Raw genomic sequence first — 17,032 nt, 5'->3', positions numbered from 1 at the left:
AGCTGGAGCTCTGCAGCTGTTATTTTCTAAATGTGGAAAGGCTTCAGAAATCTGAAGCACAAAGGGACTTGGGAGTCCTGGTTCAGGACTCTCTTTAAGGTTAACGTGCAGGTTCAGTCGGCAGTTAGGAAGGCAAATTCAATGTTAGCATTCATTTCTAGAGGGCTAGAATACAAGAGCAGGAACGTAGTGCTGAGGCTGTATAAGGCTCTGGTCAGACCCCATTTGGAATATTGAGAGCGGTTTTGGACCCCATACCCAAGGAAGGAAGTGCTGGCCTTGGAGGGGGTCCAGGAGGCTCACAAGAATGATCCCAGGAATGAAGGGTTTGGCATATGAGGAGCGTTTGAGGACTCTGGGTCTGTACTCGATGGAGTTTAGAAGGATGAGTGCGGATCTAATTGAAACTTACAGAATACTGAGAGGCCTGGATAGAGTGAACATGTAGAGGACGTTTCCACTAGTGGGAGAGACTAGAACTTGAGGGCACAACCTCAGGCTAAAGGGACGCTCCTTTAAAACTGAGATGAGGAGGAATTTCTTCAAGCAGAGAGTGGTGAATCTGTGGAACTCATTGCCACAGACGGCTGTGGAGGCCGAGTCATTGAGTGTCTAAGACAGAGATGGATAGGTTCTTGATCCATGAGGGGATCAAGGGTTATAAGAACATAAGAAATAGGAGGAGTAGGCCATCTAGCCCCTCGAGCCTGCCCTGCCATTCAATAAGATCATGGCTGATCTGAAGTGAATCAGTTCCACTTACCTACCTGATCCCTATAACCCCTAATTCCCTTACCGATCAGGAATCCATCTATCCGTGATTTAAACATAGTCAACGAGGTAGCCTCCACCACTTCAGTGGGCAGAGAATTCCAGAGATTCACCACCCTGAGAGAAGAAGTTCCTCTTCAACTCTGTCCTAAACCGACCCCCCTTTATTTTGAGGCTGTGCCCTCTAGTTCTAGTTTCCTTTCTAAGTGGAAAGAATCTCTCCACCTCTACCCTATCCAGCCCCTTCATTATCTTATAGGTCTCTATAAGATCCCCCCTCAGCCTTCTAAATTCCAACGAGTACAAACCCAATCTGCTCAGTCTCTCCTCATAATCAACACCCCTCATCTCTGGTATCAACCTGGTGTACCTTCTCTGCACTCCCTCCAAGGCCAATATATCCTTCCGCAAATAAGGGGACCAATACTGCACACAGGATTCCAGCTGCGGCCTCACCAATGCCCTGTACAGATGCAGCAAGACATCTCTGCTTTTATATTCTATCCCCCTTGCGATATAGGCCAACATTCCATTTGCCTTCTTGATCACCTGTTGCACCTGCAGACTGGTTGCGGGGAGAAGGCAGGAGAATGGGGATGAGAATCATATCAGTCATGATTGAATGGTGGAACAGGCTCAATGGGCCGAATTCTGCTCCTATCTCTTATGGTCTTATGGAAAACAAGGTGTCGATGTGTTTTGATGTTTACAATGGGTTCTGTGCACCAATTCAAATGGTCATGCATTGAGTGTCTAGAATCACTCCTGACATCAAAAATAACATTTCATAGAATCATAGAAACCCTACACTGCAGAAGGAGGCCATTCGGCCCATCGAGTCTGCACCGACCACAATCCCACCCAGGCCCTACCCCCATTTAAAAAGTTTCATTGGTGCTCAAACGATTTCCAAAACAGGACTGCAAACCTGTCTGCAGTTAACATTGCAAAGTCAGAGGTGAGAGACTCTCTCACGTGACAGACCCGGCTTATTTCATCTCCATCCACAAGCAGAAATTTCAAATGAAGGCTGAGGTTTTGTTGCTCCCTGAAACTCCAGCACATTAAAATCCAACTTCGCAAATCACACTATTTGAATGTAATCAGCTCTGTTCCACAGGTGATGGACCTTCGCATTCTCAGAACGCACAGAAAAAGCCATCTTGCTTATTATGCTTATTACTAAAGGACGCGTTCTTGTATTCAGTCAAACACACCAGCGCGATTGCCTAAACATCCCATGCGGCATCTTATTTTTCTTCCAACCTGCTGTGCAAATGAAAAAAACCCAGAGAAACACAGCATGCCTCATCGTGTACAGTTACAGAAATAGTCTCAGCAAAGCAGACAGTACAAACACTACTTTTTTCCTGAATGTTGATTGATCAAATTACAGCAGATCATGCGATTTCCTGCTCTGAGTTTTAATGAGGGAACTTGTGAAAAATGGGGGAAGAAACGAAAATATACAAGTGTCGTAAGTCAGGAACAGAAGCTGGGGAACACAACACGGAGTGAAGTCAACATCACAAACAAAAAAAAAGACATTTTTCTGTGTCCAAACCACAACCAGGTACACACCCAGGACAGAATAACATGTCCCCTCTCTGACTGACCTCCAGCAGTTCCAGCTCTGTGAAATCTAACTCTATGCTACACGTGACTGATTATGGAGCCAGTGAAGTACCAATAATTGCTGCTTCAATGAAAAACAGCTAGTACAATGGCTACTTTGAATGAGATGTTATTCTTTCCATCATGAAAGCCTTCCTCAACTGTGCAATTAACTCAGCCAGACACCTCATGGATTTATCTAGATTACAAAAGCCTAAAAAACCAACTGCTTTGAATCTCACATGTGCAGAAGTATAGCACATCATCAGTAGCAATGCCACATATCTGTCTGAGCCTAGATTTGGAGGGTACGTACACATCTGATATTTGGGCCAATCAACCCCTACTCAACATAACCAATACATAGAAAGATAGAAACTAGAAGCAGGAGTAGGCCATTTGGCCCTTCGAGCCTGCTGCGCATTTCATTTTGATCATGGAATTCAATATCCTGATTCCCCCCCTCCCATATCCCTTGATCTGTTTAGCCCCAAGAGCCACGTCCGATTTCAAGAAGAAATTAGATAAATGTTTCGGTCTCAACTACATTGGGTGGTTGTGAATTCCACACATTCACCACCCTCTAATGGCGAAATCTCTCCTCACCTCAGTTCTAAAAGGTTTACCCCTTATCCTCAAACTATGACGCCTGGTTCTGGACTCCCCCACCATCGGGAACATTCTTTCTGAATCTATCCTGTTTAACCAGGTTAGAATTTTATAAGTTTCTATGAGATCCTTTCTCACCCAAACTCCAGTGAATATAATCCTAACCAACTTAGTCTCTCCTCATATGACAGACCTGCCATCCCAGGAATCAGCCTGGTAAATCTTTGCTGTACTCCCTTGACAGCAAGGACATCCTTCCTCAGATAAGGACGCCAAAGCTGCACACAATATTCCAGGTGTGGCCTCACTAACGCCCTATACAATCGCAGCAAAACACCCCTATCCCTATCCTCAAATCTCTCATTATGAAAGCCAACATACCATTTGTCTTCTTTACTGCCTGCTGTACCTGCGCGCTTACTTTCAACGTCTGATGCACAAGGATCCAAGATCTCGTTCAGCATTCACCTCCCTCAATTACACCCATTCAAATAATAATCTGTCTTCCTATTATTGCTACCAAAGTGGATAACCTCACATTTATCCAGATTTTATTGCATCTGCCATGCAGATGCCCACACACTCAGCCTGTCCAAATCACACTGTAGCATCTCTGCATCCTCCTCACAGCTCACCCTCCCACCCAACTTTGTATCATCTGCAAATTTGGAGATAATACATTCAGTTCCTCCTTCCAAATCATCAATACCTCAAATCAATATATCCTCTTTTCTTTTTTTGGTGTGTTCAGTTGAGTTCTTGAAGCATTCAGCCCCTTTACATTTTGTTGCCCTGCTGTACATGGACGGTCACTTAAGGGGCTAACAGGTGCATGACCAAGCAGCCAAGAGGGAAGCATTGCTCAAGCAACGCTCCACACACTGCTCTGTGCGCTATTGGAGTTTTTATACTAGAATTACACTGAATGTACAGCGCAGGCCATTCAATCCATCTGATCTGTGCTGGCAATTATCCTCCATGAGCCATCCCACTTTACTTTGTTTTGTGCTATCTGCATATTTTTCTATTCCTTTCTCCCTCACTTATTCATCCAAGTTCCCTAAATTGTATCTATGCTATTCACTTCAAATACTCTCTGCAACTCTGGTAGTCTAATACAAAGGGTGAAGCCACACGGGATCAGAGGAAAGCTGGCAAGATGGATACAGAACTGGCCATAGAAGACAGAGGGTAGCAGTAGCGGGGTGCTTTTCTGAATGGAAGGCGGTGACTAGCGGTGTTCCTCTGGGACTTTTGTTGTTCGCAGTATACATAAATGATTTGGAGAAAAACGCAGCTGGTCTGATTAGAAAGTTCACAGACGACACAAAACTTGGTGGAGTTGCGGATAGTGAAGAGGATTGTCAGAGGATACACCAATTGGAGACTTGGGCGAAGAAATGGCAGATGGAGTTTAATCCGGACAAGTGTGAGATAATGCATGTTGGAAGGTCCAATGCATGTAGGAATTATACAGTAAATGGTACAACCCTTAGGAGTATTGACAGGCAGAGAGATCTGGGCATACATGTCCACCAGTCAAGTGGCATGCAGGAGGATAAGGTAGTCAAGAAGATATACAGCATGCTTGCCTTCATTGGTCGGGGCATTGAGTATAAAAATTCGCAGGTCATGCTGCAGCTGTACAGAATCTTAGTTCGGCCTCATTTAGAATAGTGTACACAATTCTGGCCGCCAGACTACCAGAAGGATGTGGATGCTTTGGAGAGGGTACAGAAGAGGTTTAGCAGGATGTTGCCTGGTATGGAGGGCATTAGCTATGAGGAGAGGTTGGATAAACATTTATTAATGACTTAGAGGAGGGGGCTGAAGGGTGGATCAGTAAATTTGCTGATGACACCAAGATTGGTGGAGTAGTGGATGAGGCGGAGGGCTGTTGTAGGCTGCAAAGAGACATAGATAGGATGCAAAGCTGGGCTGAAAAATGGCAAATGGAGTTTAACCCTGATAAATGTGAGGTGATTCATTTTGGTAGGACTAATTTAAATGTGGATCACAGGGTCAAAGGTAGGGTTCTGAAGACTGTGGAGGAACAGAGAGATCTTGGGGTCCATATCCACAGATCTCTAAAGGTTGCCACTCAAGTGGATAGAGCTGTGAAGAAGGCCTATAGTGTGTTAGCTTTTATTAACAGGGGGTTGGAGTTTAAGAGCCGTGGGGCTATGCTGCAACTGTACAGGACCTTGGTGAGACCACATTTGGAATATTGTGTGCAGTTCTGGTCACCTCACTATAAGAAGGATGTGGAAGCGCTGGAAAGAGTGCAGAGGAGATTTACCAGGATGCTGCCTGGTTTGGAGGGTAGGTCTTATGAGGAAAGGTTGAGGGAGCTAGGGCTGTTCTCTCTGGAGCGGAGGAGACTGAGGGGAGACTTAATAGAGGTTTATAAAATGATGAAGGGGATAGATAGAGTGAACGTTCAAAGACTATTTCCTCGGGTGGATGGAGCTATTACAAGGGGGCATAACTATAGGGTTTGTGGTGGGAGATATAGGAAGGATATCAGAGGTAGGTTCTTTACGCAGAGAGTGGTTGGGGTGTGGAATGGACTGTCTGCAGTGATAGTGGAGTCAGACACTTTAGGAACATTTAAGCGGTTATTGGATAGGCACATGGAGCACACCAGGATAATAGGGAGTGGGATAGCTTGATCTTGGTTTCAGATAAAGCTCGGCACAACATCATGGGCCGAAGGGCCTGTTCTGTGCTGTACTGTTCTATGTCTATGTCTAAACTCGGTTTGTTCTTACTGGAACGACGGAGGTTAAGGGGCGACCTGATAAGAGGTTTACAAGATTATGGCATGGACAGAATGGATAGTCAGATGCTCTTTCCTAGGGTAGGAAAGTCAAGTACTAGGGGGCATAGGTTTAAGGTGTGTGGGGAAAAGTTTAGAGGAGATGTGTGAGGCAAGTTTTTTTTTTACAGAGGGTGGTGAATGTCTGGAACGCGTTTCCCGGGGAGGTGGTGGGAGCAGGTACGATAGCGGCATTTAAGAGGCAACTAGACGAATACATGAATAGGATGGGAATTGAAGGATACAGACTGTGTAAGTGCATACGGTTTTAGTTTAGGCAGGCATCATGATGGAGGGCTGAAGGGCCTGTTCCTGTGCTGTACTGTTCTTTGCTCTTTTGCAGTAGTAAAAAAAAAACCACAATATTATACCTGATCATCCATCCCAATCAGTATTCGCAAAACATTCAGGAACAAAGCCACTCCCAAATGTGACCATTAGTTGTAGGCACATATTGAGGAACTTGTTTAATTACAAGTAGAAACTAATAGTTAGCTCAGTTTTCAGACCTTGAGTTACAAGAACAGATTTCTGAAGTTACTTCGCTACATTATAAAAATCTGTTTCCATTTCTATCATACATTCGTACTTCAAAAGATTTGGAGGACAGGGGGGTAGAGGAGGAGGAGGAGGCAGCGGCGGCGGGGGGACAAAACGACAACAGGCAGTCTTGCCAGTTCGCATCACAGCTGTTATTCCTGGAACACAAACTGAATCCAGTCCTGAAACAAATGCCACCTTCACTTCATAAACAGTCTGCGTGCGCGTGCATCGACGATCTCACCTTTCACTTTCTTCTCCATTGCAGCTTTAGCCAAGGCCAACAGATCCGGGTCTTTGGAGAGTTGGGCGTAGTGCAAACTCTTGTGACCATGGTCATCCGTCAAAGTAACATCAGCACCACGATTTAAGAGGACCTCCACTGCATCCTTACAACCATTCTCACACCCCACCATCAAGGCAGTCCTGAAATGGGAGATGACAGGTTAATACTGGGCCCGAGAGAGAAGTTATGACCTGGGTACAACTTTCTAGTTCCAACAGGCTTTGAACTAGCGCTGTGAGAAAAGGTCATGGCATGCCCAACATTTTTTCCTAATCATAATATTCTCCTGTCTCAACAGTTACTCACTTATCTGAGTACTGAAGATAATACATGTCTTGTACACCCACTATCTCGCTCTGTTTGTTTAAGGTTCTCTTGCAGAGAGGGAGAAAAAGACAACCTCTATTATCTCTGTCAAACATGCCATCAGCAGCAAAGGTCAAATAAGATAACAAAGAGCAACAGGACCATGCACAGCTTTTTTAGGACCACTTACATAGACACTGCAATGAATGAAGACATAAAACACCCATTTATCTTGGCTCAGTGCTGACATCCTTTGAGGAAATGTGTCAGTCTGGTTGAGTGGTCTCTGAGTCATAAGGCTGTGGGCTCAAGACCCATACCAGGGAGTAAAAATTCCAATCAGTAGGCTTCGAATAAAAATGCTTGGAGTGCTTGCAGAGACTGCACGTCTATGCCTGTACTTTCTACATAAACACTAACCAGTTTAAAATAAATATCCGGCATTCCACCAATATGCAGAATGCAGGATATATTCCCCTACACCAATGCAAAAAGAATTCGCAACTTTGGGCCAACTCAAACTTCTAAAGTTGAAGCTGCAGAGGAGGCAATTAAACATCATCCACCCCCTCAGCTGTACAACAATAAAAGTTTAGCAAAGTTAGAACATTGACTAAACTGTGGATGTTTAGTGTGAAGATAGGGCAGCATGGTAGCACAATGATTAGCACTGCTGCCTCACAGCGCCAGGGACCCGGTTCGATTCTGGCCTTGGGTGATTATCTATGTGGAAAACAGAAACAAGAAGCAAGAGTAGGCCATTCGGCCCTTTGAGCCTCTTCGCTCCACCATTCATTTGATCATGGCTGACTATTGAATTCAATATCCTGATCCCCCCTTCCTCCCATATCCCTTTAGCCCCAAGAGCTATATCTAATTTGTTCTTGGAATCAGACAACGTTTCGGCCTGAACTATATTCTGTGGTAGTGAATTCCACACATTCACCACCCTCTGGGTGAAGAAATTTCTCCTCACCTCAGTTCTAAAAAAGAGGATTGGCCGTGTGGAGTTTGCACGTACTCCCCGTGTTTGCTTGGGTTTCCTCCGGGTGCTCCGGTTTCCTCCCACCGTCCAAAGATGTGCAGATTAGGCTGATTGGCCATGCCATATTACCTCTTCGTGTTGGGGGGAATAACAGGGTAAATACGAGGGGTGGAATCATTGTTGGGATCAAGCAGACTTGATGGGCCAAATGGCCTCCTCCTGCACTGTAGGGATTCTATGATTCTTTCTTAGCTTAATAATGTTTCTCGCATCTTAATTTGCCTACCTAAAACTGGGATATAACTTGACAGACACTGATCATTCTCAGTCATTCTTTGGGATACTTGCAATCTAGATTCATAGACAAGGGTCTAAATTTTACCGTCCCGCCCAGAGCGGATGAGGGGCGGACCATGGAAAGATCCGTCAACCTCAGGCGGGATTTTACTGTTTCAGGGCGAGTGCAGCCATAAAATCCCACCCAACTGGTCTGGTGACTGATGGGGATTGGGGAGGGTGAGGAGGAAAGAGGAGGTTATTTCTGTCTGACTAGAATGGGGTTGTCTAAGATAAGTTTATTTATTAGTCACAAGTAGGGCTTACTTTAACACTGCAATGAAGTTACTGTGAAAATCCCCTAGTCGCCACACTCTGGCGCCTGTACCCTCGGGTACAGAGGGAGAATTTAGCATGGAGAATGTGCAGACTCCACACAGTGACCCAAGATTGGAATCGAACCTGGGTCCCTGGCGCTGCTCTTACCAAGTGTGCACGCCCACACACCAGAGTTCACTGAACTGTCGATAACCCAGAGGACACAACTGAAAATAGTTAACTCAGCAGAAAACTACAGGCCACCTGGTCGATGTGACTCAGCCATCCACCATTTTAACCAGCCAAGCATCAACTACATCAGCAGTCCTTCTCACTGAACTGAGTGTTAAAAATTACTTGTTTTGCTTATCCCTGGAGTTGATGTCCGCTCCACGCTCCAGCAGAAGCCGACAGACTTCTGGATGACACATCTGCGTGGCCAGCACAAGAGGAGTCCGTCCATCCTGTAACAGAGGAGATGGAGCACACAGTGATTAGGGAGATGCAACCTTCCTAAATCAGCAGCAATACACCATGCAACACAGGTCAACAAGACCAAATTTAAAAAGTGCAAAGAAAGCACTGAGGTTCCTTTCTAAACAGATACAATTAAACAGCAAGAGACGTTCAACTTGTTTGGAATCTTGGTTACACCACACTAGGAGCACTTTGAACAATTTTGGTCTCCATATTAAAAAGGCTACAGAGGCACTGGAGAAGGTGCAAAGTTTTCAAAGAATGAAACCAGAACTATCAAGAAAGACGGAACAGGACGGAGCTCCGTTCTCTAAAAGAGACTCGATTGAGGTCTGGGCGACAGTCATTAAAGAACAAAAGGATTTGACTGCGTCGACATGGAGAAGATGCTTCCACTGGAAAAGGGAGACCAGAACTCAGAGCCAAAAATATAAGATAGTCACCGAAATCCAATGAGGAATTCTTTACCCAGAGAATGGTGAGGGTGTAGAAAATCAGACTAGGTGAGGCAAACATCTTAGATGCACTTAAGGGAAAAATAGATAAATACATGTACATAAATTCATAGACAAGGGCCTAAATTTTAAATTTTTAAATCAGTGACCGAAGCTGGAATTGAACCCAGGTCCCTGACACAGAGGCATCAGTACTAACCAAAAGTTCTTTCTGCCAAGCTTCGGACAAGCTTAAGTGAGTCAAATTGAGAGTCGAACTGAATCTTAAATTGGTGGTTAGTGTAATTTTTTAGCACACGCTGATTGTTCAGTAAGTTCTGCCCAATTGTGGAATCACATCAAAGAACAAAGAAAATTACAGCACAGGAACAGGCCCTTCGGCCCTCCAAGCCTGCACCGACCATGTTGCCCAACTTAACTAAAACCCCCTACCCTTCCGGGGACCATATCCCTCTATTCCCATCCTATTCATGTACTTGTCAAGACGCCCCTTAAAAGTCACTACCGTATCCGCTTCCACTACCTCCCCCGGCAACGAGTTTCAGGCACTCACTACTCTCTGTGTAAAAAATCTGCTGTCCTTACTCTCATGTCCAACAATCTCATGTTGGACACTTACATTCAGAGCTTTGTAAGCACAGGTTCGTCGAGCATGGTCAGTTGCAAAGAACCAAAAAGGCATGTGCTGTTTTAATACAAACCACCAGTCTCTGGGACACAGCCTACTTAGCATCACACCGGCACTGAAATTCACATACCAAAAATAATTTATGTCATAGGCAGCAAGCATCCGGTTAGTGAAGAATACTACCTTCCGCGGTAATCTGTTAGACTGGGCACTTCTCAGGAGCGCAAGTGGTGGCCTTGGGCCCATTCCTGAGTTTGTGGGATATAAAGTGAGCAATGATCTGATCAGGATAGCCATTATCCCACAGGATAGGTTTGAGGAGCCCTGGTTCGGCATCAAGATTGCCCAGTCAACAAATGCCACTCGGCCCTATTTACGAAGTTGCCAATCTGAGTATGGGCATAGTCTGAGCCAATTCCTTTCACTCCATGGGGGAGACGGTTGAGAAAGTGAGTTTCTTTTATTAATTTATGGAACATGGGCGTCATTGGTTGAGCCAACATTTATTGCCCATCCCTAATTGCCCGTGAACGGGGGTCATTTCAGGCCCTCCAAGCCAGCACCGACCATGCTGCTTGACTACCCTTCCGGAGACTATACCCCTCTATTCCCATCCTATTCATGTATTGGTCAAGACACCCCTTAAATGTCACTATCATATCTGCTTCCACTATCTCCCCCGGCAGTGAGTTCCAGGCACCCACCGCTCTGTAAAAAAAACTTACCTCGTACATCTCCTTTAAACCTTGCCCATTGCACCTTAAGAATCTTTGTGCCCCCTAGTAATTGACTCTTCCACCCTGGGAAAAAGCTTCTGACTATCCATTCTGTCCATGCCCCTCAATCTTGTAGACTTTTATCAGATGGCTTGCTGTAGGTCTGGAGTCACATGTAGGCCAAACCAGGTAAGGACGGCAGATTTCCCTTCCCTAAAGCACATTAGTGAACCAGATGGGTTTTTATGACAATTGACAATGGTAATCATAAGTCTTTTAATTCCAGATCTGTATTGAATTCAAATTTCACCATCTGCCGCGGTGGGATTTGAACCCAGGTGTCCAGAGTGTTACTCTGGATCTCTGGAATACTAGCCCAGTAGCAATGCCACTACGCCACTGCTTCACCCATAAAGGTCTAGATCTCTCTCTCTCTCGGGAAGTTGTGTGTTTATTAAGTCACTTTTGTTGTACAACAACAACAACCAGCAACAGAGCAAGTCATAGTCAGGAGGATTGAAGGAGAAGTTGCTTCTCCCACTCCCCTGCTTGGATGAGGACGAGAAGCTGCCACCACAACGGGGACCTTCATTGGTTGCCAAGTCCAAGAAAAAGGCCGAGTAAGCAAGGAAACAGACCGTAACAATTGAGAGAAACATATACTGTTTAAAACTGGCTTGTTGCAAGAACTAATTGTTTTTGGTTTGTTTACATCAAGGATAGGCAAAAACCTGTGGCCGCAATGAACGATTGTATGTTCAAGAACTTTAACACAAACGAACAAGACTGAGACAGAAGTCATCATGATCACGGGACTTCTACTGTGGTAGAGATCGCATTAGTGGATTTCCCAATTAGTTTGTATCTATATATGCCCTGTTTGTGAACAGATCTCCCACTCACCTGATGAAGGGGCAGTGCTCCAAAAGCTTGTGGCTTGTGCCACCAAATAAATCTGTTGGAATTTAACCTGGTGTTGAGACTTCTTACTTTCCCAATTAGCACAGAGAAAAGGGAGCTCGTTGGACTTCTCCATTTCAATTGGATTGGAGAGCACTTACTGACCAGAACACATTTGCCAACCAATCAGCACCCTTTCCTCATGCAGCATTTGCTCATCTTGCATCTGCCCTGATGAGTGAAAGATGAAAAACTTCGACAGCGCCTCTTTTTTCAAGCAATACTCAAGTTCCGGACTACAAAAGTTCATTCATTTATGAAACAGACAAAATAATTCAGTACCTTTTGATAAAAATTAAATTGTTTTGAAATTTCCAACTGTTACCCATTCATTTGCAAGAACAGTCACATCTCCGAGGTTTTACCAGCACTTACCCCGTCCTTAACATTCACAGCAGCCTCATGGTCCAACAATAGCTTCACACATGCTGGGCAGCCTGCCACCGCTGAAGGAGAAATCACAATTAAAACAATAAAGCCAAACAATCTGGATAATCCATTCTGCTTGATGTCAATGAACATGAAGACCCCAATTTAGTCTGGGCAACTCAATCAAACAACCACCCCCTAGAGTTGCCCCAAAGAGAAGCATGGACTGCAGTACCGACCAGTCTATTCCATGGAACGGCCCCATTTCGATGAAGTAAATTCAATGTAATTCTCTGCACAGATGTTACACACTTAGAAAGCCTCAAACATGCTTTTCAATCATAACTTTCTCCAGATTATAATTAAGTGTACAAGGAATCAAAGGACATGGGAATAGGGCAGGAGGAGGAGTTGGATTCATGATCTTACTGAATAGGAGAGCAGACACAAGGGTCTACTCCTGCTCTTATAAAGAACAAAGTACAGCACAGGGACAGCTAACATCAAAGGGAACTCCAAAAGTCATCTATTGGCAAATAAATAAAAACAAAATAGTGTAGTAAAGTACAGCACAGGAACAGGGGGAAGTGGGGGGGGGGGGGGGGGGGGATGACGAGGGGCAGAGACGCACAATGTGGCGATGGTCACAGAAAAATGACACACGGTCAATCGACATCCACACAACAAGGTGACAAGAAAACCTAGGGTAGCAATAAATGTGACTTTTACTTCCCTGCACTTCAAACCATAATTTTTGCTTGTAACAAATCTAGTTGTTGCCTCATCACTGCAGAATTGTGACCTCCAGGAAGGACCATTAAAACCACGTGTTTTAGTTACACTGTGACTCTCTGAACTCATCGCTAGTTGTTTTACAAACAGAAAAAAATGAGATATCGTGAGACCTCACTGTTATCAACGTACAACTTGACTTCAGAGTGGCAACACACAAGATAATTCTATTCACAAAGATGACGACTCTCAGAAAACACTGACAGCTCAGTTAAGCTTCAGTGCAACTTCCTCGTTAATTAATGAACTTCGACAGCACTACGTTGCTCGGAACACAAGAAATTATTTTGTTAATGAAAGCACAACAACAGTTGTAGTTGGTCACAAGAGATTTATTAATAAACGATTGTACAGGTAGGGGCTTTCTCCACGAACTCTCCAATAAGATTATGCAAGGGTTTGGTAGGGTCAATGTAGAATCCAAGTCATCACTTGTGGGACAGACCAAAACTAGAGACCATAAACATATGATAGTCACAAATAAATTCAGGACAAACTTCTTTACCCAGAGGATGTTTAGAATGTGGAACTCATTACCACGAGGAGGAAAACAGCATTCAAGGCAGTTCAGGAAAAGCTAGATAAGCTGGAGGCGAACAGAAGGATATGCTGATTGGGTTGGAAGAAGAAAGGGAGGAGGAGGAGGTTTGGACAGAGCATGAATATCAGCATGGTGTAAATAACCTACTTTTGTGTCGTAAATATTTGCCACTCTTGAGGAAGTTATGGGCCATCTCCACAGCGACTTACCTGCACTTACAATGGAAAACGCCCATCTCACTTGAGCTTCCTGACTCAGGCCAGCTGAGACTAAAGAAGCAAAGCATGTCCACAGCTATAGTGGGAAAGTGCAAAAGGTGTGGAGCGAAGGAGGACACACCCGTTTTACTGCACTAGCTGCCATAAAGCAGGTGAATTTAAAGGTCCCATTGAAAGGGGGAAGGTATGGTTCAGTCGGCAGTTAGGAAGGCAAGTACAATGTTAGCATTCATATCGAGAGGGCGCCAGATTACAAGAGCAGGGATGTACTTCTGAGGTTGTATAAGGCTCTGGTCAGACCTCATTTGGAGTATTGTGAGCAGTTTTGGGCCCATATCTAAGGAAGGATGTGCTGGCCTTGGAAAGGGTCCAGAGGAGGTTCACAAGAATGATCCCTGGAATCAAGAGCTTGTCACATGGGGAACAGTCGAGGGCTCTGGGTCTGTACTCGTTGGAGTTTAGAAGGATGAGGGGGAGTCTTATCGAAACTTACAGGATACTGCGAGGCCTGGATAGAGTGGAGGTGGAGAGGATGTTTCCATGAGTAGGAAAAACTAGAACCAGAGGGCCCAACCTCAGACTAAAGCGACGATCCTTTAGAACAGAGATGAGGAGGAATTTCTTCAGCCAGAGTGTGGTGAATCTGTGGAACTCTTTGCCACAGAAGGCTGTGGAGGCCGGGTCATTGAGTGTCTTTAAGAGAGAGATAGATAGGTTCTTGATTAATAAGGGAATCAGGGGTTATGGGGAAAAGGCAGGAGAATGGGGATGAGAAATATATCAGCCATGATTGAATGGCGGAGCAGACTCGATGCTCCTTTGTCTTATGGTCTTATTGAAAGGGGGAAGGTATGTTTCTAAAGAAAGTGATTGGGACGTGAGGGTTCAGTCAAGGGCAGGAAGGGGAGGGGGAGACAGGGGAGAAAAGAAAGAAGAGGTTGTACCATTCAGGGCTCAGTCTGGGTGTTTAAAATTGTTACTCTCAAATGTTAACCGTCTAACCTTTTCTGAGTAACTGTGAGGGTTAAAACTGGCAGAACCATCCGAAGGTTAGCGATCTAAATCGCTTTGTCAGGCGGTTGTCAGCCAGTGTAACTGTCATGGGGAAAATTAACGCGTGGACAATCCTTACGTGGGATCTTCCTAGAGGAATCCCCCAGCGCACCATCGGGGTACCTCCAAAATGCAATGCTGGAGAACCATGGCCCATTGTGTTACGCAAAGAGAAAATAAATATTTGCACTTATGTAGTGCTTTTCCAGACATCTGAAAGAGCTTTCCAGCCAATGAAGTAAGTTTGGAAGTGCAGTCGCTATGGTAGCAAGTGCAGCAGCTCAGCATTTCTCCCACAAACAGGAAAGTGATAGCAACCAGATAATTTCCATCTCATCATGTTGATTGAGGGAGGAATATTGGACAACTCCACTGCTCCCCATGGGGCACGACCCTGAGGAACTCCTGCAGTGATGTCCTGGAACTGAGATGATTGAGCTCCAACAGCCACAACCATCTTCCTCCGTGCTCAGCACTCCAACCAGTGGCTAGTTTCCACCCCCTGTCCGCAACCCCCAAGTCCCATGGTCTCCAGTTTTGCTAGGGCTTCTTGATGTCACACCTGGTCAAATACTGCCTTGATGTCAAGAGCTGTCACTCTCACCTCACCGCTTTTGTCCATGTTTGAACCAAGACGGTAATGAGGTCTGGAGCCGAGTGACCCTGGTAGAATACAAACTGAGCGTCAGCAAGCAGGTTATTGCTAAGCAGGTGCTGCTTAATAGCACAATTGATGACCCTTTCCATCACTTTGCTGTGATCGAGAGCAGACTGATGGGGTGCAACAAGTTTTGGAGCACAGGTCTTCACTACTATTGCCAGAATATCGCTACAGCCCTTAGTCTTTGCGGTGTCCAGTGTCTTCAGCCATTTCGTGATATCACCTGGAGTTAATCGAACTGGTTGAAGACTAACATCTATGATGCTGGGGACCTCCAGAGATGGTGTGTGAAATTTCCAGAATAAAAATGGGTCTGGCAACCTCAAAAAAAAGGGAGGGATAAAGCACAGGAAAGTGAAACTAAGATCGAGATAAAGCCATCTCACCTATGTCCATCAACAGTACCATGTTTCCCATTGGTCATATGTACATCTTGTAGTCTTGATGTTTGCAGGATCTTGTTAAGTGCAAATTGGTTGCCGTGCTATGTTACAAAAGTGTCTACACTTCAAAAGTACCGCATCAGCTGCAAAGTGCTTGGAGATGTCTGAAGGTTGTGAAAGGCACTATATAAATGTGTTTAAAAATAGCTATCTGCTGAAATTACGAGCTTTAGATTAGTGATTTGCAGACAGGAAAGGGTGTAGATACAGCATTGAATCACAATGGGACTTTGGGCGGGAGCTGCAAAATTTACACACCAACAGCTGTTCTGACCTTGCTGCCCCAAATCTAGTTTGCTCAATTTTTTTTTTTACACACCTTATCGTATTTGAAACATTTAAATTTTGAAGTGATGCTCGAAAGAGAATGGTCTTACCCTGGTTGAATGAAGTCAGAGCTCGCTAACTGTGCTTTCACTGTTAAAGATAGCCCCCAAACAAACGATATAGCTTTCCAAAGTCCAAAGTCCAGAGTCCAAAGATGCGCGGGTTAGGTTGATTGGCCATGCTAAAATTGCCCCTTAGTGTCCTGAGATGCGTAGGTTAGAGGGATTAGTGGGTAAATATGGAGGGATATGGGGGTAGGGCCTGGGTGGGATTGTGGTCGGTGCAGACTCGATGGGCCGAATGGCCTCTTTCTGTACTGTAGGGTTTCTATGATTCTTTGCACAAGAGTATGTTGCAGAAACACTTTCTCCACAAACACACGAGAGAGCATCGACAGTCTAGGTGCAGTATGAAAACTTGTCATTACTCTTCACTGAAATTCCAGTCAAAACTCTTATTCACTGCCTGGATGTCCGCGGGGATGGGAAGAGGCGGGCGTCCGGGCCTCCACATGTCCCCAGCACCAGATCTCTGGCACCGTCAGCTCTGCACCAATTTGAGCTGTATAATGTTTGCAGCAGCTCATTTACCTGCTATTTAAATCCTACTAGTGGGCCTGGAACTGAAGTTTCCAGGCCCGCTAGCATCACCCCATCCCCGCCAGGTGTCGTTCACTCAAACGGGGCTTAGTATAGCTCCCCTCTTGCAGGGAGCTGGCAAGATGACCCTGCTGGACTGAAGGGGAGGGCAATCGAAGCGGTGCATGCCAGGGGTGCCACCTGGGCATTGCCACCTTGGCAGTGCCAGCCTGGACTCCCTGGCACTGCCCAAGGGGCAAAGTGCCAATGCCCAGTGGACATCTTGGCACT

At 45.2% G+C, this 17,032-nt stretch overlaps 1 protein-coding gene across 8 annotated transcripts in view; it reads right to left on the bottom strand.

The window, feature by feature from the left end:
- Window positions 1-17,032, bottom strand: part of LOC144511170 (uveal autoantigen with coiled-coil domains and ankyrin repeats protein-like) — a 207,827-nt gene that overhangs the window by 66,917 nt on the left and 123,878 nt on the right. For all 8 annotated transcript variants that reach the window (XM_078241200.1, XM_078241201.1, XM_078241205.1 and 5 more), the window contains 3 exons: window positions 12,135-12,205; window positions 8,881-8,987; window positions 6,597-6,778 (listed from right to left, as the gene is read on the bottom strand). In XM_078241200.1, the coding sequence (XP_078097326.1) occupies window positions 6,597-6,778; window positions 8,881-8,987; window positions 12,135-12,205 (360 nt within the window). The remainder of the gene's footprint in view (window positions 1-6,596; window positions 6,779-8,880; window positions 8,988-12,134; window positions 12,206-17,032) is intronic.

The sequence above is a fragment of the Mustelus asterias genome, chromosome 24 (assembly GCF_964213995.1).
Source record: "Mustelus asterias chromosome 24, sMusAst1.hap1.1, whole genome shotgun sequence".
Classification (NCBI taxonomy): Eukaryota; Metazoa; Chordata; class Chondrichthyes; order Carcharhiniformes; family Triakidae; genus Mustelus; species Mustelus asterias.
The sequence above is the reverse complement of the archived record's forward strand: the minus strand, read 5'-3'. Positions and strand labels throughout refer to the sequence as shown.